The sequence below is a fragment of the Zootoca vivipara genome, chromosome 14, assembly GCF_963506605.1.
Source record: "Zootoca vivipara chromosome 14, rZooViv1.1, whole genome shotgun sequence".
NCBI classification, from domain to species: domain Eukaryota; kingdom Metazoa; phylum Chordata; class Lepidosauria; order Squamata; family Lacertidae; genus Zootoca; species Zootoca vivipara.
The window spans coordinates 14,283,725-14,308,298 of record NC_083289.1 but is presented as its reverse complement, the minus strand read 5'-3'; the positions used below and the strand labels follow the sequence as shown (position 1 = coordinate 14,308,298).

The following is a 24,574-nucleotide window of genomic DNA, read 5'->3' as shown; positions in this document are numbered from 1 at the left end:
CGACGGGGGGACGGTTGCTAAGGCGCCTTAGCAACGCCGATAACGGACTTCCGCTACGGGCGGCGGAAAGAGGCGCTGACTGGAAAAAGTGGGCCGAGCGCAAAGGGCTCCATGGCTGTCCCAGAGAGCAGTCTGGTGCCTATAAAGGTTGGGGCGGGGGATTAATATAAGCCTTCCTTTGAATTGAAGTTGCCTCCTGAAAGACTTAGCAGCGCGCATGTTTACTCAAAAAGTCCCCCTCTCTCTGTTCCATGGGACTTGCTCCGGGTAAATGCGCACATCTAACTTCTTTAGGACCAAGCGTCCATTGAAAGTGAGAATAGTGTAGGAACATGCTTAGGATTGGGCCATGGACCTAGTCAAGGGTGGGGCAGATGCCGTCCTAAATCCTCAAAAAATATTATCATTATTATTATTATTATTAGTTTTCAGTTACAATCCAATATTATCCTCATTATAACAATGCCAATTTATAATACAATGACTAATAACAATCATTGAAATACCGAATTATATAATTTAGATACCCTGCATGGTAGAATTGATGGTTTGATTGTTTTCTTTATTTTTGCGTTCCAAAATCTTACTAATCTAAAGTACATTCCAGTCATAATAATGACATGACTGGGGAAGGGGGGCAGAACCTCAATTAATAAATCCTCAAAAATTATTAGCTGAGGTTCTGCCCCCCTGCAATGTCATCTCCCTAAAAAAAAGCTCAATAGTTTTTTTGGGAAATACTCTTCCCAAAAAAGCTCAACTTTTTGGGTCCCCCCACTAACAAAAAATCCTGGCTACTCCCATGGATTGGGTTGCTACGGTAATTGATGCCCGTTCATATGTGAGGAGGCTTGCTACCTAGTAAACGAATGTATCCCATAAATACAGTGCTTTTTAAATAGAAAAATGGTAGTACAATCAAGTTGTTACAGTCCTTTTAACATGAGTAAAAAAAGGGGGAGACCTTGCAGAAATATATATACAGTATGACTAAGAGCTATTCTGGGATTGGTAGTTGCAGATTTCCTGCTGTGAAAACGAGCAATTTAGTGGTAGCACTTTGGATATGTTTTATTTGCTAGAAATAATTGTACACATATAGCATCTGCCACACACGGAGTGGGGTAGATGTATTGTGCACCAGACTGTGAGACCAATAAATGTGCAGCTTCTTTTTTTAACCATCTCAGCACTCCAGTTTATTTTATTTCTATTGGATTTGTTTACAGAAAGTAACTCAAAGTGGCTTACAAAATAATTGTGTACAAACCAGCTCATTTTTGCATTGGGAGGATCTCTTCTCTAGCTGTTAAATGGAAGAAAGAACCACAGCTAGATGCTTTTGGCTTTTATGGCTTTTGATGGATCGGAGCTGCAGCCAGACTGCAAAAGGCAGTGTTTCAATCTTTGTCCTCTATTTGGTATAATCTTTTATGGCCAGTAGCATGTTATACACCCATTTCTCCTCTGGCACAGAGAAGCTTCCTTTCTTATACTAACCCATACTTAGCGCCGTTATAGACCTTGCCTGGCTACTTGAACAATGGAATCTTTCATTAGATTCCACCCACCTCAAAAACAAAACAAAAACACCTCACAACAATATTGTGGCAGGCTGAAACATGACTTTGGCATGGCTTCACCTGATTTTTGGCATGATGGCTCCAAACTGTGCCAATTTGGACACCTGAATACATCCTCAACTTTTTTGGATGGGGCATTGCCAAATTTGGTGTAATGGGCCCACTCTGCGCCAAGCTGGATGGCTCTGAAGGCATTGCCGCCTAATTTGGTCTGATGGTTCCCAAGGGGGAGCCAGTAGTCTTAGTCTACATTTGGATGCCAGGCATCATTTTGAAACAAGGTGGTGGACTGAAATGTGACTTTGGCATGACTTTACCCAATTTGGTGTGACGGTTACAAGCAAGGCTTTCCAAGGTGGAAAAGGTTGTTTCTGGCCATATTTGGATGCTGTTGGATGCACAGAACCCTGCGTCTCCCCCCACCCCTCTGTGTGTGTGTCCGTCCATGCACACAGCCCCAAAACTCACATTGCCCATTTAAAAACCAGAATTTTCTTTGTTGTTGTTTTTAATTAAATTCCTAGGCAGGACCAGGCACTCCCCGTTAGTGCATTCATACTTTGTAATTTCCAGAAACTGGTATAGTGAGGCATAGTACCTCTGACAGTGGAGGTAGAAACATAAGCTCTGGGAATAGCTGATGCATTTGATCCTCAAATAAGCATACAGGATTCGCAGCTTGGGTGGCTGTGTAAACCAGTCCTGTATCTCTCCTCTCTTGTTTTATTGTGTCCCTTTATTTTCAGTGTTATCTATTCACTGTAATGCCTCCCTTTTTCAGATACTAATTATCAAAACCCAGCAGTAGACACCACAGACTTACTGTTGCTAAATTGAGCACCTAATAATATTTCTTTTACTGGCATGCACCATTTATGGAGGGTTTCTTTTGTAATACAAATGTATTTTTGTTTCTAGGCAGTCCCGCAGCCTCCTCGCACATTTGAAGAATTTTTAGTCTCTCAGAAGTTGGTAGGTAGTTTTAAAAAATAATACCCGTATGTATGTGTGTTGTTGGGGTGGGGGGCGGTTGGTCTGGGGAGAACAAAGTTTTGAGCAAGGAACTTATGAATGTATACCCTGAGAAACAAGTTTAAATGAGGATTGCATTTCAAGCCCTCAGGCAGTGGAATGTAAGAACAGTGCAGAATTGGGAAAGCTTACATAGAAAGGCACTCCTGTGGTTATTCTACATTTTTCATATGCAAGTTTTGGAAGAAATGTAGATGTTACACATTTGTTTTTTGGAACTTACGCTTTAGTGATTTTTATTGCCTTACATTTTGTCTTATTTCACCAGTGTGATATATTCGATATGTAGCCTTATTAGCTGATAAGGATCCTTAAGTTGCGCCCAGACAGAGACAGTCAACAATGACACCGAGGGTTGAATCCAGAGAAAGAATTTAATTCTTAAATTTAAGAGACTCTTGGTGATCAGCTTCACGACAAGAGTAAAGAAACACAAATTTGCAAAGATTCTTATACACTCCTTGGGATCCTTCCCCCCCTCCTCAGGCATCCACTCTGTAAGTGTGCGCACGCAAGAGGGTCATAGGTTACAAGTACTGTACATATATGGATCTTCCTGTGTCCGGTCCTTCTTGTAAACACATGCACATGCTGACTCAACAAAGCTTTCAGCAAGACCAGTTTGTGTGTCAAGCTGACAATGCCTCATCCGCTGATAAGCTTCTCTGCCTCTCATTCTGTGTTCCAGACAAGGTCAGCTCTTAGCAAGCTGGGCATCCTGTCTTGCTATCGAATGTTTTCATTACACTTTGACCTACTTTGGTACAGAGACGCAGAGGCACTGAGAACATCCAGGGAATATGGGGGGGGAGGGGGTAAGCCATACACTCAGAATTATACAATGCAGGCAATGCAAACTATAGGATCAGATCTAGCTCAATAACACAATTGGCAAATCTCTCCCTTCAGATAGAGTGCTAGACCTGAACAAGGGAGAACCTGGGTTCAAATCCTCTCTCTGCCATAAAGGTCATTGGGTGTGCAGCTTTGAATAACTCACTTTCTCTCACCTAACCTACATTACACGACACATAGTTGGGACTTTGAAATTTGCTACTGCAAGATGAAGTGATAGCTGCCTGCTTAGATACCTTTAGATGTCCTGGCTGCTCCCACTCAGTGATAAAGTCAGGTGGTGGTTTCTACCAATATCTTGAATCCTCATATTGTGTGATACATAGGCAAAATGCTGATCCAAAGCACAGCTGGTGCTACACATGACTACACAAGCAAAGTTGTTAATCCAAGAACAACATCCCTGGCGTGGGCACAACTTGGCATGGCAAGCAGTTCTGGTCTTTAGACTGGGCAAGCGATGTGGCACTTCTCCAAGAAGGATGCACCTGCCTCATCTGTTCATGCTGGCACTGGTGTCTCTGTGACCTAGGCAATGGAGGAAGCATCACTGCCTCATTGGAGGCAAATGGGACAGGTGCGGCAGTAACCTCCCTTGGAGAGGCAAGATTAGATGTGGTTTCTGACAACTCCAGAGGCAGAATTGTTGACATGAAAGGCAAAGTGGATGAGCTGGAACCAGCCTCTTGACAACTCTGGAGGGGCAACCCATATCTTGCACTGTGGGGGCTAACGGGAAGATTGAATGGGGCAACAGACCCCACCACTATCACAAGAACCCTCTCCAGCATCCCCTTCCTTGGGCTCTCCTGACCCAGCCAGAGACCTTCCCAGCCCACTAGATCCTTACCCAGAGTTATCTATTTGCTGCTACTCTGTTCTCTGACTCAACCAACCCATCCACTCCCGGGCCCATGACAGGGGCTTAAAGAAATTCATGCAAGATAAAGATAACAATGGATAATGCTTACAATAGATATGCATCTTGTGCAGTATGCTTCTGAATGCCAGTTGCCAGGGATCAAAAGCAGGAGAGGGCAGTTGTTCTCATGTCCTGCTTGTGGGCTTCCCATAGGCATCTTGTTGTCTACCCTGAGGAACAGAATGTCGAACTAATCAGGTCTTTGCTTTTCTTATGTTTGTTGTGAAGATAAAATGTGATTAACTCCATTTACAGTAAATAATCCTGAGCTCTACAGAAGAAGGATCAGATAAAGATGTATCACTTCATTCTGGGATTATGTTCTCTGGGTAGCGTATGAGAGAACTTACTAAAGACAGACGTAGGCAATACTATACTAGAAAATATATATGAGCCATTTGTTTTATTTATTATGTATTTACTACCTTCGTTTCTATCCCACCTTTCTACACATGGCACTCAATGTAGCTAACAACAGTAAATCCATTATTTAGCAAAACGTTCACAAACTTGTTAAACATCACCATACTCTAAAAACCTATTAAAATTTGTCAATAAAATTTATTTTAGTGGAAGAATTAAGCACACACATTAATCTCTGCTATTCACGTAAACTGGATAAAGAACCCAAGTGTTTAGGGCAAAAGATATAGTGCACAATATTATGATGGAAAGGATGTGGGAAAGTAATATGAAATTCACTGCATGTAATATGTTAAAAGAGAATATGTTAAAGATTATGTATAGATGGTATCTTACACCAGTGAAATTGTCAAAGATTTATCATAAAAAGATAACAAATGTTGGAAGTGCAAAGAAGCGGAAGGAACCTTTTATCATATGTGGTGGACTTGCCCCCAAGTAAAGAGCTTCTGGGATAAGATTTATAATGAGTTGAAGAAAGTGTTCAAAAACACGTTTGTTAAGAACCCAGAGGTCTTTTTATTTGGGATTACAAGAAAAGAATTGCCGAAGAAAGATATTACTTTTTTTCTGTATGCCACAACAGCAGCTAGATTTGTATTAGCAAGGAATTGGAAATCTGAAGATATGCCTACAGTGGATGACTGGCAGATGAAGCTGATAGAATTTATGGAACTGTCTGAACTGACTGGGAGAATCCGGGACCGGGGAGAAGAAGCAGTGGAAGAAGATTGGAAGAAATTTAAAATTTATTTAGAGAAGAATTATAAGGTTAAAAACATTTAATAAAGGAAGTGGAAGTATAAGGAGGTTGTAGAAGCAAATTTGATCTATGGAGGATGATGTATGATAAATGAAAAATAGTTAATGTGTTTTCAAGATCCAAATTATATCCTGATGTATTGATAATTCATAGGGAAAAAGGATCAAGAATAATATTTATAATGAGTAATTTAGAAAAAAAAGTTAATAAAAATTAGAAAGTGTTGAATTAGTTAGAAGGGAGAATAGGAGGAAGTCCATAGAGATAAAGAATAAAGAATCAATATATGATTATGTGAAGTTAATCTTGATGTTATTAATGTTCAAATGTGTTTAAGAATTTGTATGGTTCTGTTTTTTGTTTTTGTTTTCCCTGTATTTTTCTTTTTGTTTTCTTTTTTCTTTTTTGTTATTATAAAACCAATAAAAATATTATATTAAAAAAACAACCCAAGTGTTTAATTTTGGCGTGATGATTTTGTGTATGTATGCATGTAGGTGTATGGGTGTGTCTCTATGTATATATAAATATTTGTTCCTTAACATTGTTGTTTGTCAGATTTTCAGTAACTGTTATTATTGCAGGATGATTGGCCACGGATTCCCTACATGCCAGAAATGGATACTCAGCCTTTGGTTGCCAAGTTAAAAAAAGACTATGCCTTGGAGACTATTACACAGTTTCTTCATGACAATGCTCCAATACCCACTAAAAGTATCTCTGATTTGGAAAAGAGGATGGATGAATGCAAAATGAGAGTCCGTGAACATGCTGAGGTCGTAATTTATTTGAAATCTAAAGAATCAGAAATAGATGACCAAGAGGGTGTTTTTAAAGAGCAAGGTAATAATTATCCAATGAGTTATCAGTTACAGCCAATATCCAGTTAGTGTCCTTCTGCTGAAGACATCCACAGAGAGGGAGACAATTTCAAGTGATTCCTTTTCCTCCCTACAATCTCCCTACACACTCCCTCTGGAGCAGATTTTTGGTGACGTGCAGGAGGCTGCAATGGTGTGTGAAAATTCCTGAAAATTGCCTTCATTTTCATTGCCTTCTGTCCGTGAAGGGACTCCAACTGCATACCACCACGTTATAAGTTTCACACTTTGAAACATATCCTTATTTTTTTAATTACAGGTAGGTAGCCATGTTGGTCTGGTGTAGTCAAAACAAAATAAAAAAATTCATTCCAGTAGCACCTTAGAGACCAACTAAGTTTCTCATTGGTATGAGCTTTCGTGTGCATGCACACTTCTTCAGGTACACTGAAAAAGAAGTCACCAGATCCCCACATATAGTGAGAGGGTGGGGAGGAGCACCACTCAAAAGGGTGGTGGGAAGCCGGACTGTTTATGACTGCATTTGGTCTTACAGGAAGAATTTACGACTGTTTACTACTGCAATTGGTTCCACAGGAAAAGCAAGGGGTGAGATGGCTAAAGATAGCTTTATCAATGTATAATGAGATAAGAATCCAATGTCTTTATTTAGACCAGGTTTCTCCTTGGTTTTAAGTTTGGTGATAAATTGCAGTTCAGCAACTTCTCTTTCCAATCTTTTTCTGAAATTCTTTTATAATAAGACAGCTACTTTGAGCTCTTGTATAGAATGTCCTGGGAGAAACTTAGTTGGTCTCTAAGGTGCTACTGGAACTTATTTTTTAATGTTCAGTTTCTTGAAGGAACAGATTTTTAACTGTGTAATGTTTATTTATTATTTATTTGCATAGGGGAACTAAATTATCAGCCCAGGTTTAGATGTAATGCCAAGTCAAACCATGGCTTAGCTCAGAGCAGCAGCAGGAATGGATGATTAGCAAAGCAGCTATGGTCTTATATCTGGGAGGTCATTTGTTCATGCTAAGTCAAGGTTTGGCTTCATGTTACATTCCATCTGGGGCTATGTAAATACGGTAATTTCCAGAGGGGGAACTGTCAGTCTCTTGCAGCAAAAACAAAATAATGTTTTACAATATTCTCTCTATGGTAGTGTAAGGGGTCTAGCGCTAGTGGACAGGTGAGTTTTAATGTTGTGCAACAGAGGAATCCAATGTGACAGTTTCACAGCATATTATACATATTGCACAACAAAGTTACCAGCAACCATCTTATGCATTCTCTCATGCAACATTCTGCTGGCAAATTTTGCCAGCAGAACAAGTACGGCATACTGCTAAATGACTCACTTGTATACAACTAAATTGAGTCTTGCAGCACCTTAAAATAAATTTATTATAAGCTTTCATTGACTTCAATCCACTTCAACATACATGAAGTATTATATACTGTAGATATAGATATATTTGTAAATAGTGAGATCAGAGGGAAATGAAATGCGGAAAACTACACAGTGATCATTACATAATAAACTGTTGTAGTTCACCAAGCTGTTGTTGATGACACACACCTCCTGACATTACTGAGCCAATTAACACAAGCTCCTTATCCTCTGGTAATATTTAGACAACATTTACTGCCCAAAACATTAGGCTCAAGAAGTGAAGTCTGGCTTACACCAATAGAGATATGTTTTCCTTAATAGCCAAAGTGAGTTTTAAAAGCAAGTTTACATCTCATCTAAAAAAATTTCCCCAAAAAATAATTAACAGTGAGTGGTGTTTTACTCTAGTCATTAGCATTACTCCCTGAAGTACCCCCACCTTTCCTTTAACACAATTTAGGAAACATTTAGACTTCATTCCAAACACATTTACTAGGGAACAAGTTCAGTCAGTGGAACTTACTACTGAGTAAATGTATGTAAGAATTTGAATTTGTGGTTGTGGGAAGTCATCTACAGTTGTGTACTGAAAGTGGTTATGTGGTCCAGCTGTTAAAAGCTACAATATACAGTGGTACCTCGGTTTAAGTACACAATTGGTTCCGGAAGTCTGTACTTAACCTGAAGCGTACTTAACCTGAAGCGAACTTTCCCATTGAAAGTAATGGAAAGTGGATTAATCCGTTCCAGGCGGGTCCACGGAGTACTTAAACTGAAAGTACTCAAACCGAAGCGTACTTAAACTGAAGTATGACTGTACATATAGGTAAGGCAGTTAGCATTCCGGTAAGTCAGGAATCTAGCTCAGTTCCCAGATCACTGACTGGTCATTTCAGTGAAGCAAGATTTCTATACTACACATATTTGAAAATGCAGGTAAATAGTTATGGCCAAAATCTGTATTTGTTTCATGAAATGGAAAATTAGTGATACGTTCTAAATTCTTCATACTTTCTTCCTTTCAAGACGCTGAATCAACAAGCAATTTGCAAAGGAAGAAGAAGAAGAAAAAGAAGAAAGTGAAGGTATTGTACTTGTTGGTTATTACATACACCCCATTTTACGCATGGTGGTCTCATGATGAGCTGCCAGCTGATAATTTCCTGAAATTGAAGCACCTTACTAGTATCCCTGAAACAAGTGCAGAAATGATTATATTTCACTTGCCGGAGAGGGCTCTTTAAACAAAATACTCAGCAACCTCACCAAACTCAAATTCCATGGATCACTGTGGGACGTGACAGTTAAACTGGTTGAAAAATGATGTAACATTTTGGGTTACAATATCAGCATAATGAGGTGGTAGAATGGACTGTCCCATTTCAGACTTCCACTGGGGGTCTGATGCTTCCTGCACATTAAAAAAAAAAGGAACATATTAGAGAAATTCTGCTCTTGCTGTGCTAGCTCTTGATTGCAAAGTGCTTTGTTACACAGAGGTGCATTCAGAACTGTGACTTTCTCACCCTCCACCTGGGGTGATAGTCCATTCTGTTACCCCAGTATGTTTTCACCATGTTACCACCTTCTACTGCAGATGCAGCAGGTATGTATAACCAGATGTTGCACTATAACTCCCATCAGCCTTGACCATTGGCTGTGCTGGGTGGGGCTGTTGGGAGTTGGAGTCCAATGACAATTGAAGGACCACAGCCTCCTCATTCTTGATGTACAGACACTAGTAACTTTGCAGCAGGTCTTACCTAAAGTATGCCCATGCATACCTAAAGTATGCCCTTTAACACAATTAGCACTGTATTCAACATCAGCTCTGATATGTTTATAGTGTAGATGCAGGCAGATGCTAGTTATGTGTGCTTCTCTGATCATCACTAATTCTCTCACCTGGCTCCAAGTAAAATAAGGCCTTGAGTAATTTTATATGTCCACACAGGTAACAACACTGCTTAGAGAATCTACCTTTTTTCATAACAGATAATTTCAAATTTCACAGCATTTCTTTTCTTCATATATTTTCAGCAATTATTATCATTTTTGCCACAAAATATTGATAGTGAAGCAGATAACATGCACCTTTACCGCTCAGTGCATTTAGCCTACTGACAATGCTTTTGTTTAAAATGTATTTCAGATTGCTGCAGATGCCATAGACCACTCAAGTTCTAAAAGAGTTGAGGTAATTGTACCAAATATGCTGCAGAAGTCAATCATAGGATTGTAGAGTTGGAAGGGACCCTAAGGGCCATCTAGTCTAACCCCCTAGCATGTAGGCCCCCCTTGACATGAGTCACTTGTGACATTCCTAACAGTGCTGTGTCTTGGAAGGGGTGCTATGACGTTTGTTGTGAGGCATACGAAAACCTGCAGATGGGCCAATTTGTCTGCAGGGAAAATTCCTCCCTGGCCCCGAATATGGCAACCAAATCATCTATAGCAATATCCGTGCCAGTTCAGCCCACTCACCACTGGGCTGAAGCACATACACATAACAAAATGGGAGGGAGGGTGGGTGATCCAATGACAATCGGGTCCACATGGGGCAAGAAGCTGGGCACCGGGCGCTCTTTCCCTTTAAAGGGAGAAGGCGGTCTAGTTACTGCCCAGGTCCCTGTCCACTGCTCAGCCCCCTCCTGAATAGCTGAGGGGGGAAGGTTGTGCCAGGAAAATGCGCAGCCAGGAGGCATTGTTTCAGCCTTGAGCTGCGCCGTGCAGCAAATGGTTCCCCCCCCCCATATCTAGGTATTTGTTTCCATTCTGCTCTGTTTTTGTGACACTGTTTGCATTCCACCAGAAACTGCGTTATAATCTTGCTGTCAACTGTGGTGAAATTACAGTACATAACTTTTGTGATTTACATAATTATGTGAATTACTATTTATTAAAATTTATTTATGTCATAAATTCATTAATACTATTCCTGGTACTACTAATAATTATAATTGTACCCTGCCCATCTGACTGGGTTGCCCTAGCCACTTGATTGTAAAAAACAACAACAACCCTCACAGCAGTTTACAAAAAGAAAATTATGTTGTCATTACGTTATTCCACCTCATTCATTTCTGTGCACAGAAAGTACAGTGCAAATGACGAAAACACGTAATCAGTTATGATAGAACCATATGTGGACTGAAAGCAACAACAGCAAATACCAATTTTATTAATTGGATTGATTTCCACTTTGGACTTAGGATAGATAAACGAACACCAGTAATTTCCACGCTCTATCTCTCCTGGATCACAACCTCACAAACTTCTGAGGGCAGTGGTGTTATCCAAAGGGCCCCTGAAGAATAATTGTTTCCCCCTCGTCATCTGTTAAATTTGCATTCTCCTTTTTGACCAGACTGCCTAAAGCAGCTCACAGCATTCATAAAATGTGACAGATCCATGAACATACCTGCCAAGTTCGGGACGTAAAGATCCGGGATCGGCAGCGCGCGCATGACCGGAAGTTGCGTGACGCAACTTCCGGTGGCGCTTTGCCCTTCTATGGGCACCAGAAAATGGCGGCGCCAGCGCCGGAAGTCGCTTCCGCGCATGACCAGAAACACGTAAAAGTGACTTCCGGCGCCGGCGCCGCCATTTTCTAATGCCCATAGAAGGGTAAATCGCCACCGGAAGTCGCGTCACGCAACTTCCGGTCATGCGCGGAAGCGACTTCCGGCGCCGCCAATTTCGGGAGCCCATAGAAGGGCAAAGCGGCACCAGAAAAATGGCCGCCGGGCAGAAGCCGATTTAAGGGACAATACCGGGATTTTTCACTAAACGGGAGACCGCCGGGAAACGGTAAGAAAAAAGGGGTTTTCCCGGCGGAAACGGGATACTTGGCAGCTATGTCCATGAAATGCATATAAACAGAGCTTTTTTTCAGCCAGAACTTGCAGGAACTCACTTCTGGCACCTCTCAGGTCGACACCTTTGCCATTATAAGGGAACAAGGGAGGTGTTCATTGTGAATTCTGTCACCTCTTATGCTAGAAAAATTGCACTGCATATAAACAAACATGAAGCTTCTTGCACAAGGAAAATGTTTAATTCCCCTGAAACTAGGGGAGAGAAGCAGTAGAAGGGACAACTGTGAGCTGACTCAGGACCGGGCATGTGGTGGTGCTTTTGTCTTTCTCCTGGCTCTTTATCATAGGACAGTTGATCTTGCACATGATTTCGGTGGTGGTGGTGGGGGAGAAGACAGTCTTTTATCAATCACTCCTGATTATTAACTATTACATGGGGTCAAATTTAACATTATGTTAAACATATACACAACCTTTTAAATCATAATGGTTAGAATTTGCTGCTCTCTTTTTTTTTCAGAAAAAGCAGCCCACTTGATATTTGGATTAATTCTGCAGCATCCATTCCATTTCCTTTTGCTTAGCTGCTTTGGGGCAAATTGCTGCTGGGGGAGAATTTTTAGCAGGAAAGTATCACTGGAAGAAGAGGGTTCAACCTTTGGGTGCCAGAGTCGCCATATTGATCAGGATCCTGCATAGCTCCTTTTTTGTTTCTTTTATTTTACAGAAAATGTAAATTTATAACACAATGGGAATCATCAGCGTAGAAGCTATAGCCGAAAAAGTCACAGAAAAACAGATTCTCTGATTATATTACCTAAAATAAAGAGGTTTCACACAGTAGCCTGAACATAGCTGCTTTTGTCTAAAAAATGTGGATAGTTCTGAGCTTGCTTTTTTTTAAATGTACAGAACTAGCACATTTTTCTGAGATAAACAATTAGAAGCATAGTTATTAATGTGGATTTTCTTCTTCATTTTAGAATTACAAGTTCCCTGGTTTCAAGCCAAAGAAACTCACGAAACTACCAAACCATCTAGAAGCCGCACAACTCTGGGATTCAGTTCTAAAAGTCCAAACCTTCAAGGTATAAACTTTGTATTTCAGTTTAGGTAGCAAAACTCTAAAATATTTTTAGAGCTTAAGGTAGATCAATTTTGATATGTAGTTTATACCCGAAGCAAAATAAATATATGTTAACAGTTCTTTTAAGATTTCATGACATACTTTAGACATATTAAACATTCAAGTCAGTAAGAAGCCAATTACATCATATGAAATCCTATCGTCCACTGTTAAAATCCACATAAAATGCATTTTATGTCTCCCACTATTATATTTTGGGTCTTTTGTTGCTATACACCCTTCTGTACCTCCCTTAGCAAGATGTATTCCAATTTTTTTTTATTTTTGCAAATAATGATAAATTTCAGATAGCATTAAACTTAATATGCAGAGTGATTAATTCACTCCATTTTATTAACAAATGAGGAAAGTGTCATGAATTGATTGTTCAGCAGAGCAGCTGTTGTTAATTGAGCCTTGTTAAACAGGAGCACATGACTGGACTGGCTGGTTGCCAGATCCATCTCCCAGTTGCTATAAGTATTTTGCTAGCTTGGCCTCCCAAAGAACACAAACGCTTGGGCCTGCTGTTAGACTTTTTGGTATACTCTTTTGTATGCTACCTGCTTGAAGAATATAAATTTGGAGAACTGTTTCTGTGATACTTTTGTGACTTCATGACAGAAAGGACATAGCTTTCAGTGCAAGTAACATTTTGTGTATTATTGGAAATGGAAGAGCTCCCACCTCTGATAATGTATTATTCTGTGATTAAAGAAGAAGCAGGGTTTGATGAAACATAAGAATTGATCCTTGGAATATCTTTGTTCTTTTAGTAATTTCATAAGTGGTATTTTAAACATTTCATTAGTAGGCATATTAACATTGTAAATCTGAAAATGTTGCAGAACTGTAACCTCGTCCCCTCCCTGGTTGTTTTGCAGCTTTATAATGGGGGGGGGATGCTTACAAGCATTTGTTTGTTTGTCAATATATATATATATATATATATATATATATATATATATATATATATTGCTTGATTGTAAGAAAATCTGTGGTGGTTTACAAGAATATAAAATAAACATTAAAATGATCAGTAAAACTGGTTAAAACTGGCATTTTAAAATATTGAAAAAATGATTAAAATCAGCAATAGCTTAAAAAGAAATAAAACACTTCTATCATCACCCTTTAATTTGGGCTCTACATCTGCAAAAGAAAAGGATACTGCAACATGTTAAACAAACAAACAACAAAACAACCCTATCCAGTACCTGTAACTATACAGTGGTGCCTCGCTTAACGAATGCCCTGCTTCACGAAATTTCCGCTTAACGAAAGGATTTTTCGAGCGGAGGTTGCCTCGCTAGACGAATGCGTTTTACGAAAAATTCGTCTAGCGAATCGCGGTTTCCCATAGGAATGCATTGAAATTCAATTAATGCGTTCCTATGGGCAAAAAAAAATTCAAAAAAAATTCAATGCGTTCCTATGGGATTCGCTAGACGAATTTTTTCGTTATAAGAAAAGACCCGTGGAACGAATTAAATTCGTCTAGCGAGGCACCACTGTATATGGAGTTTGGGGGGTTGTGCATACTGTACCAATTGGTTGGATACCATAAACAGCTTTCAAGGAAACCCAGTCAGAAGGGCGGGATATAAATATATTATATTTTATTTATTTATTTATTTATTTATTTATTTATTTATTTATTTATTTATTATTATCAAGCAGCAGTTACTTGTTAAGGGCATGGCAACATTATGTTTGTTCCCCATTCCTCATTGTTCCCAGAGTGGTGATCACCATTGCATAGGCTCAGCAGTTGTGAGGGCTGCCATCCTTGCTGATCTGTGAACTGGAGTCTATATCTCCAAATGCAGAACAGAAATTGTGCTTTCAAAGGGGATCAGCCCTTCCTGTTTGGTCCCAGTAATCCTTGGTTCAACACAATCTGAGATCTGTTTGAAAAACTTATTTTGCTGTGCAATCCTAAACATACCTGCTCCCAGGAATGTCGGGAATAGAATTGTATCATAAATCTGCATAATATCTGCACTTCCACCTTAAAATTTGCAGATTAGGCTTCTCACTTTTTGGGGGGGGGGGGTTACTTTTGTACAACACTGTATAACATTCAGACTGAAGAAGTATGGAAAAATTTTGAAGCCTTCTCAGTACTTCTTGACATTTTTTTGGTCCAAAGAAATATATTACCCTGGCTGTTGCTTTCACATTAATACTATTTGAATATATCTAAATTATTTTTGCTATACAGCTGCTACTTTAAATTATCCCTTCTTCTTTTCTCTATTAATATTTTTGAAGCTGGCAGTAAATGTTAGTTTAAGATAATTACTGCATGTTTATAGCATAATGTCATTTTATGGATTTGCATTTTTCCTTGAATTTACACATTTTGACAAGGTGTCAGGTTTATTTATTGCAGCCATTATTCCTTTCTTGTCATTTGTTCAAGGCCAAGTAGTATAAAGTATGAGAAGAACCAGATTTTTTTTTTAGCTAATATTGTTATTTTGGTCAATCTAACAGATATTCTTAAGATCTGTGCCAGACATGAGTTTGCAAATACTGTCTTTAAGAAGCCAACAATTAATTAGGATCTAAAAATCCAAACTGAAGCTTTTAAATTTCATAAACAATCAAGGCCAATTTTTATAATCCCATAAAATTTATATGATTGCAGAGCATAAAATAATTGCTTGCTATTGAGAAAATGAGTACTGACCCGAGCAATTACTATGGGTCAGTTTTTAAAGGGTTATATGAGGTTGCAGCTGCGGAGTGACAAATAATCTTGTAGATGCATAGCAAAGGACATAATGAACTATAATTTGTTAAGTTCAATGCTGTAAAAATAATTTTCCAAAGCATGACTTGAGTATAAATAATGCAATGACATTTGCCTAGGCCTGTCAGATGCCTTGTTTTTCATCACAAGTCCACCAAGATCCTTTCAAAAGGTTACAGTCGATTTGCATGACCACTTCCTTATTTTTACATCGTGGGACCTAATTCTAGGATCATGATGCTTCAGACCCCCAGCACCCCAGGCGGTTTGGAAGGCATCCTGTTTTGGGCTGCCCTCCATACCAAGTATAGCAATTGTAGCAAACTAGGTCAAACGTTGATTCCTTTTTTGAATTTTAAAAAGTGCCCTTGGTAAGTGGTGCTTACTTCTGAGTAGGCATGCATAGGATTTTATGGTTCAGTGGTTCCCAACAGGTGGTCCGCGGACCCCCAGGGGTCCGCGAGCTATGCCAGAGGGGTCCGCAAGATGCTATTAGAATAAAAAATATATTAAATATATTTCGTATGATAACAGATTTTTTGTTTTGGCCGCTTCCTGCATGAGCAGAGTCTAGTGCAAAACTAGAATTAGATAGAGGCAGTAGTTCTGCTGTATGCCGTTAGGTGGCGCTTTACAAACACTACTGTTTTGCAAAGAGGCAGCGTGCGCATTCTACTAACACTCACCTCCCCAAGATGCTTTGCGCGCGTCGGCTTCATTTGTGCGCTACTGCGCAGGTACCCTGTCTTCTCCATTCCCCTCCCTCCTCCCTGGCGCGCGCTGCCTCTTTGCAAAACAGTAGTGTTTGTAAACAAAGCGTTGTTTTTCGCGGAAGCTACAGTTCGCGTAGTTAAAAATGGACCGTTGGTTAAAAAGTGGTTCATCTCATTAAGAACTGAAAATTAAAACTAACTGTATACTGATGGAGTACTCTGTTGTAACTGTAAAAAAACGTATAAATATAAAATATAAAAAGACTCTTAATTTGGCTCTCACTTTTTAATTTTAGGATTAGGAATTAATGGGGGTCCTTGTCACAATAGCGGCTCGATGAGGGGTCCTCAAGAAAATTTTGTTGGGAACCCCTGGTATGGTTAATTGTTTATAACAGTAGTTGCATTGGGCAAGCATATAGATGTATGTTACAAATCCCCTACTTTTTCAACATGAAAAGCAGCTTTAGGAAGCAGCAATTTGGAGTGGAGCACAAGAAGCTTCTTAACAACTTCCTTACCAGCTGTTTTTCTTGTCAAAATCCTTCCCCCACCCCCCACCCCATGTGTGGTTCCTGATGCATGTTTATGAAGAGCAACTCAGGGTTCAGTTTGGGTGAGAAGTGGCTGGTGTTGAAAGGATTAAGAAAGTAGTTATACATCCTGCCTTCTTGCTTCTATTCTCAAAATTGTAGCCTCCTGGGGTTGCATTTTCCATTTTAAGATATTGTTGCACACCTCACCAATCTCCAAGTGGTGCAAGATATCAAGTAAGAATCTCATAGAGTAGAAATTCTCAGTTTATGGTCCGCTCCAGGCACTTACCCAGAGTTCGTGTTTCCTTTGGAATGACGTACAGCAGAGACTGTGGTGTCTATGATACTGTATATGGTTTATTTACACATATATAAAACCTGAGCCTACAATGGAGGGGTTTACAGCATTGACACCCCCAAAGAGTCTTGTTTCTCCCATAGCCACAGTCTTAGATTCAAACAGAAATCAAACATGACTCTTACACTTTCCAGTTTGCTGATTTTTCCTCTGGCTCACATCACTGCCCAACTCTACTCTCAACACACACACACACACACACACACACACACCAAACTTACAACAGTATCAAATTGATTATCAGTCAAGTCTGCGATGCTCAACACCATATTGGAAAAACATCATGCTTTAATCAGGGGCACTCCCTTTGAAGTATATATGTTTGGGACTGGATAAAAAAAGATATTGTTCATCACCTTGTTGTAATTATGTTTTTTCATTTTTATTAACAGGGAGTAGATACAAAAATTCTGAAGAAATTGTTTATCTCTGAAGCATCCCTTGCAATTTTACAGGATTGCTTTTGGTGGTGGTTTCTTCACAAGTTCAAGGTATGAAGACACAAAGCTTTATTTTCATTCTTATCCAAATTAAAAAACGTAATTGGAATATATAAAACTTCTTGTTGATCATGAATGAATCTGCTCACATACATGGACTTCTGTGTTAAATAACTGTTGCCCTTTGACTGATTTGTACTGAAATACAAACAGAATAAGTCACACAGAGAGTTATAATAACCCTTGAAAGAGTGTTGCATCTGTGGGGTACATAATCCATACTTGAGAGCTTAAATCTGACACCCAAGGTGTGTGCAAATGCTATAACCCTTATGTCATGCCTGGGCTTTTCATACCTGAGGTGTAAGCCATTTCATACATGAGGTGTAAACCACTGTTTGGATCATCAGTACAACAAACAGTGAAAGCAAGAAACTTGGGGTAGGCACAACATTAACTGCAAAAATTCCACTTCTCTCTCTCTCTCTCTCTCTCTCTCTCTCTCTCTCTCTCTCTCTCTCTCTCTCTCTCTCTCTCTCTCTCTCTCTTATACACACACACACACACACACACACACACACACACACACACACACAGAGAGAGAGAGAGATTCCTATGTCATGTAACCTTTTTAGCTCCAAGATCACAAGCATGATCACTCTGACGTTCCTGTTAATTCATACATTATTTCTACCACCTGTGCTTAAAATCAGTGGTAAGTGAAGCAATGAAATATTAACGCTAATGATACCTTTTCTTGATTTATTTCAAGCCTAATCAAGCTGAACAGGACCACCTTTTTGATAGAATATCAGACAGCTTTGTGGCGCTTCTCTTGAGTACTCCCAATTTCATAAAAGATCCTTTCTTTCAGGTAAAGACACTAATAGATATTTTTCAATCATGAGTATTGCTCCAGTCCATTTCCTCCTTGTCTCATTCTCAGAACAAAAGAATGTATCCCTTTGGTATCCTTAAACTGTATATATATCCTTATTCTGTACACTATCATGCTGCCTCTTAAACTCTTTTTGGAGATGAAGATACCCAGATCTTTTAGCTGCTCCTATGTTTTGCCTTCAAGCCCTTTTATGGTCGCTCTTTATACTGGTGCCAGTGATTGCCTCCTCTGCCACTGTCTAAGGTCCAACCTACACTTTATGGGATGTGTGGGTACTGTCACCTCACTACCCCCAGGTAACGTTGCTGGAAAAATAATGCATTATATACAGGCTTGGGAAATACGGCACATACGTGATAATGTGCAATTATCACAGGCTCTTGCAGAGCTTGTCTTGAGGTCTGGGCTGGGTGTCTTGTTAGAATAAAGTTATAAACTCAAACAAAAGCAGCTGGTCCCTGGTTGGGGGGCCCCAGCCAGTTTAGTCCTGTGAGGCCAAGGGCAGGTATACCTGGCTGCCCACCCCCGCTCTGCACAGGCCTGAAGTATTGTACTCAGGCTACATTTACTTTATTGCACTTTCATTACTTCTGTTTCTTCCTCTGTACTTCATTGTGATGTATGTGGTTCTTCCACTGCCTTCAAACAGGACTAAAGATTTTGTCCCTTTTGTATTTCAGCTTTAAAGTTTTGGTTCTTGGTTACAATAATGTTTAAGGTAGTTGGTGTCACTTCTGACACGGTGCAACAATACTGTAACAAAAATAAAATAAAATAAATTGTTTACCAAACCATGTAACCATCACATCACAGGTTCTGTCGCCTTGGCTACTGCTTGTGGAGACAAGGAAATATCACATAATATCAATAATAAAGCTTTTTTTGCTCTCCATAGTTTTTGATGATAAATAGTACAATAGTAACCCCCCCCCAATTTGTTACTTTACCTAAAAAGTATTGCTTCACAAGATGTTAAGCTAGCTGCCATGCTTACTTACTTCGCACATTGGCAGAATTATTCATTTCACCACAAATAATGATTCAGCTATGTTTAAAAGTCTGGGTTTGTTATTAACTATACTTTGCTTATTCTTTATATTACTCACTGCCAACTTTAAATGCTTTAAATTTAGCTTTGTTTGTATTTTGGCAGATGTACCCCGACTGCTTGTCACAAGCCATCTATGTTACTTTTTGTGAAGCTTTTCCTGAATCCCGTCTTTGCTTCACTGACGAATTTAAAGAGGAGCTAATGGATTTAGTTTTTCAATGGATAAGAGGTACCACAATTTGTCTTTGAAATTTATGGTATTAGGACTTTTCAGAAAGATCTTTTCTACATAACTTTATATATTCAGCATTTTATCCCAGTCAACATCAGTACTACAGAATAGTAAAGAATAATAACACTAACACTCTAATAATGAAAACAATTAGTCCTGTGGCACCTTCCAAACGAGCACATTTATTTCAATACATGTTTTTGCGAATGAAAACTTTCACGTTGATGAGAGCCTATGCCACAACAATTCAGTCTTTAAGGACCAAAGCAGATAGCATGCTAAATGCATCATTCTTAATCAAGGTTTAAGAAAATATAATAGTGGGGCGAGGAACCCAATTTTCATTGGAACAGCAGCACACAGTGGGGCGGGGGGGGGGAGGTTTAACTGTTCCTTCCTCAGCCCCAATCCCGATAAAATCTGCAGAAACAACACACACACACACACACACACACTGTAATGCTGGAAGGATTTTCAGTGGGATTACAGCTGAGGAAGGAATGCTTAAACCTCCCTTCTCCAAATACTGTGATCATGATGAATAGTGGACCCTTCCTACTTGCTATTAGAAACTTATGATGCCCTGGTGATATTTGAAGTGATGAGCTTTGGTGCTATATATGTAGTTTTGCCCCAATACTTTATGGGCTCTTTGTTGCAACCAATTACAGTAGTACCTCGGGTTACAGACGCTTCAGGTTACAGACTCCGCTAACCCAGAAATAGTACCTCAGGTTAAGAACTTTGCTTCAGGATGAGAACAGAAATCAGGCGGTGGCGGCGCAGCGGCAGCGAGAGGCCCCATTAGCTAAAGTGGTACCTCAGGTTAAGAACAGTTTCAGGTGAAGAACGGACTTCCAGGACAAATTAAGTTCTTAACCTAAGGTACCACTGTACTACTATTTATTACTGTTCTCAGTGTCATTATCATTATCGCTAAATTTATTACCTGCCCTTCACTGGCAGGTTTTTGGGCAAGTTGTAATTTAGAATTCAGAATTAAATACGATAAAAACATATTACATTCACAATAATAGGCAAATCAGTATATGGTGGGGCGGCGACGCTATTCAAAACTGTCTCTTTAGAATTTGTCACAATGCAATCCTACTGGGGAATACCATCCTTTTGTGGTCAATGGAATTTACATGCTTAGAATTATGCTGTTAAAGTGACACAGCTAAAACGCTCGCTTCATGAGTATAACATGTATCAAGGATTTGTCTTAGGAAGTACCAAAAGTAATTTCAGCAGTGCTTGTAATTTTATGGTACAAGTGTTACTGAATAACTAGAATAACTAAAACTTAGGCCCCAGTGACTGATATGATGACATCCTCAGTGAAATAATGCTTGTCATTCAAAATAATTGCAAGTATGGAATAAAGTAGAACTCCTCAGATATGAAGTACTAAATGTGCTTTGTAGTTCTCAGGGCGTGCAGGCTTTGGAGAGCTGCCCCAGCAACATTTCAGTGTGTATTTCCCTCCCAAATAACAACCATGGTGATCAAATGTATTCTTATGTGGTTATAACATTTGCAGTATAGCCTCTCTAGTTCCTATTGTGCACACAAACAATCCACGACCAAAGACAACTAATTTCATGTCTGAATAATTTACAGCGGAAAGTGATAAAATTAACAAAACTAGGACAACGTAAAGCATTATCCCTCTTCTTTAGAAATATCCATTGAATGTTAGTTCTGTTTCCAGTAAGAAAATGAAGAATGTTAGAAAGAAAATGAATGAAGAATAAAGATTGCTAACAAAGCAGCAGACTGTTGAAGATACAGTGCATACCAAGAAGTAAATGTGCCTTTCTTTCTGTCTTTTCTTTGGTAACAAAAGAACTAAAAAGCTCTTGTCAGTTCTTTTTTAAAAACACACATACATTAATTTATGCTTCGCAGGTTTCAAACCACAAAAATCTGCTTGGAAGAAATGGAATTTATTCTGGTTGGAAGCGCCCCTGACACAAATGCAGAAAGAAGATTCCTTACATAAGTCATCCAGTTTGAAACTCCAAAGCTCTGTGATTAAAACAAGGTCAATAGCAAAGTCTTGTAAGTACCAGGCGAAGAATTTTAAAAGTTATTGAATGTTTATTTCAGAATACTGGCATAATATTGGCAACCATGTTATTGAAATAGAGATCAATATCATAAATCTTAAGGATAAATATGAACCTTGTAATTTATTGTTGCTTCAGAGGAATCAGAACAAAATGTCAAATACTTACTCCCCAGCCATGAGGTTCAGGATGCAATATCAGCAAGGGAAATTTTCAGTGTCATTTATGTTGAGACAAGGCTGTTGTGGTGGGTTCAGCTTAGGACTGGTGCTGAAGACATCTGGGAACTTTGTGGTGCCTGGTACAAGTTACCCCACTTCTTAAGAAGATGGGACAGTGAATAGATGAGTGTTTGTACTGATTCCCTATTGCATATTTTTTTTACATAACTCAAAGTGTGGTTTTAACCTTTAAAAGCATAAACAACTTAAACCCTGGACTCTGCTAGTTTGGTAAAGAAAAAGTGATTTATATGCGTTGTATATGCGATATAACATTGTGCCACCAGATGGTACAGTGGAGTCCCGTTTTTCCTCTGCCTGTTTTCCCTGTTTAAATTTACAACGTGTTTAACTGAAATGCATCTTTGAGGTGTCTAAATCCAACCCCTGTACCATGGAGACATGTTGTCCTGTGCCACATCACCATCTCTTAGCTGTACTGAGAACACCCTCTTAATTATCCTATCCATGTTCTTAGTATAGTAAGGAAGAGCACCCCCAAAATTACAAGACCCTTCTCCCAACAACTTGTCTGGCCCTTTTTCTTTGTAAAATCAATCTTTTCAGTCTGAGATTTTATAATGACAAGCAACAAACACTTGCATAGAGTCTGGAAGTACCATGTTTAATAATTTGTTGGGAGCTATAATGTATTCTACACATGTAAGATTTGCTTTGCTGAGCCACTTTATATACAAGGAAGAATCACCGTTAAAAACAAAAAAGTATTGTGAGTTTGTTACTGCTATCATAGGCTAGACCTCTGTTCCCGGAGGGAGGGAGTCACTGCAATTGGGTCTACAATACTAAGCAATTTCTTCTCATTGTTATCTCAGCTCTTTGTTTTCAAGAGTATTGATGATATCTCTATACAATGCTTCCATTTCTAACATTTTGAGCGGAATGTTTGTGAAACAGGGTAGACTGACGGTGGGGAGTTAATATGGACATTCCAAATAAAATTGGAGAGAATCTCCTATTCTAGAACAGGAATGTAAGTGGTTATAAAAATTTCAGTACTTGGAATGCCTTATGATTTGCAAGTTAACAACCCTTAGCCAGTGTATTATTAGATTAATTACAGGGCCAAGGGCTTTAATGTTTGACTTTCTTCATATGTAGGTAATTTTTGTTGCATGCTTAAGACTTTATTTGGGGGGGGGACCTTAAGACTTATATGTTTTAAAGCATTAGAAATACTTAAGCAGTATGTATGCCTTCATGACTAGATGTCTCATCCCCAAGATTTTGTGTAACGCCTTCAAAATGTATGAAGGACGAGAAAATACGACGTCCCTATTTTCATCAGAGAAATGTTGGAGGGTATGGTCACTCTAATAGTCAAGTAACTATCATACAATCATAGAATTGGAAGGGGCTAAGAAGATAATCTAGTTCAACTCCCTGCACTACAGGAATGTTTTGCCCAACGTGGGGCTTGAACCCACGACCCTGAGATTAAGAGTCTCATGCTCTACCAACTGAGCTATTCCCCCAAGGCTATGAAACATGCACTAGAATATTGATATCTACTATAAAAATAGTATAAAGCAGAATGGTTATTAAATTGTAGGGAAAACATTTGTCCCATTGAGGTGAGAAACAAATGGTTCCCATTATTATTCTCCAGCATCTGGTATTTAGAGGCATACTGACCCTGATTCTGAATATAGTATTTAGACATCATGACTACAGTGGTACCTCTACTTACGAATTTAATGCGTTTCAAACGCACATTTGTAAGTAGAAAAAAATTGTAAGTCGAATCCCATAGGAATGTATTGGGAGAAAAAACTCGTAAGTAGAAAAATTCCTATCTAAACCGCATCCAAGATGGCGGACGGAGCTCCATTCGTAAGTAGAAACATTCGTAAGTAGAGTTATTCGTAAGTAGAGGTACCACTGTACTTTCTCTCCCATGAATTTGTCTCTTCAAAGCACTCTGAATTGGTGGCTATCATTACCTATTGCTGCAGCGAATTCTATTGAATGCTGTTCTCCTGGTATTTATTTTGGATCATAAGTGAGACAAACTCTTCCTCTCTTTGACTTATGATGATAGACAGAGCCTAGTGTTATGTCTGCCAAACCAAATGTAGAAGAAATATTTAAAAATGTGAAAAGAACTGTCAGTGAGACTTAAGAGCCTTTGGATTGCATAGCTTTTAAATGTAATTATTTAATAAGGATTTTGTTTTGTTTTTAAAAACCCAGTTATGCTTGTGGGTTTAATTTTAAGTGTTCTGGTATCCATTTTAAGGCTAGCTTCAGTGATCAGTAATGAAACCCACTGTGGCTGAAACATTTTTCTTTCTTTCTAATGAATGTTGTGTTGACAAATGCAGTGTTCAGTTCTTTCCCAGCCACGTGTGTGCATTTAAATGTGTAAAGGGGAATATTATTGTGTGCAGATACTTACAAATAGAAATGCCCTCATTCAAGGCAATGAATAGCAGTGTAGGGGAAGGTAAAAGGCCCTTCCACAAGCCCAACTCTTGACTCCCCCTACTTTTAGCCAATTCAGCTTCTCTGGTAGCAAAGGGGTTG

General features: G+C 39.1%; 1 protein-coding gene and 1 non-coding gene across 2 annotated transcripts; one reads left to right on the top strand and one right to left on the bottom strand.

The window, feature by feature from the left end:
* The first annotated feature begins 6,169 nt into the window (after positions 1-6,169).
* FAM227B (family with sequence similarity 227 member B) lies at positions 6,170-19,751 on the top strand. The gene is made up of 7 exons (XM_060282751.1): positions 6,170-6,421; positions 8,828-8,886; positions 9,954-9,998; positions 12,603-12,707; positions 17,503-17,601; positions 18,323-18,424; positions 19,605-19,751. The coding sequence occupies exons 1-7, from the start codon at positions 6,187-6,189 to the stop codon at positions 19,749-19,751; spliced, it is 792 nt and encodes a 263-aa protein (XP_060138734.1). The 5' UTR covers positions 6,170-6,186.
* A 3,699-nt stretch (positions 19,752-23,450) lies between these two features.
* Positions 23,451-23,528, bottom strand: TRNAK-CUU (transfer RNA lysine (anticodon CUU)). The gene has a single exon. It is a non-coding gene; the product is annotated as a tRNA-Lys (tRNA).
* Between the last annotated feature and the right edge of the window lie 1,046 nt (positions 23,529-24,574).

Coding starts and splice junctions, on each gene's coding strand:
- FAM227B (XM_060282751.1), top strand. CDS start 6,187: ATGCCAGAAATGGATACTCAGCCTTTGGTTGCCAAGTTAAAAAAAGAC. Junction 6,422..8,827: donor GGGTGTTTTTAAAGAGCAAG/GTAATAATTATC, acceptor CTTCCTTTCAAG/ACGCTGAATCAACAAGCAAT. Junction 9,999..12,602: donor CAAGTTCTAAAAGAGTTGAG/GTAATTGTACCA, acceptor TCTTCATTTTAG/AATTACAAGTTCCCTGGTTT.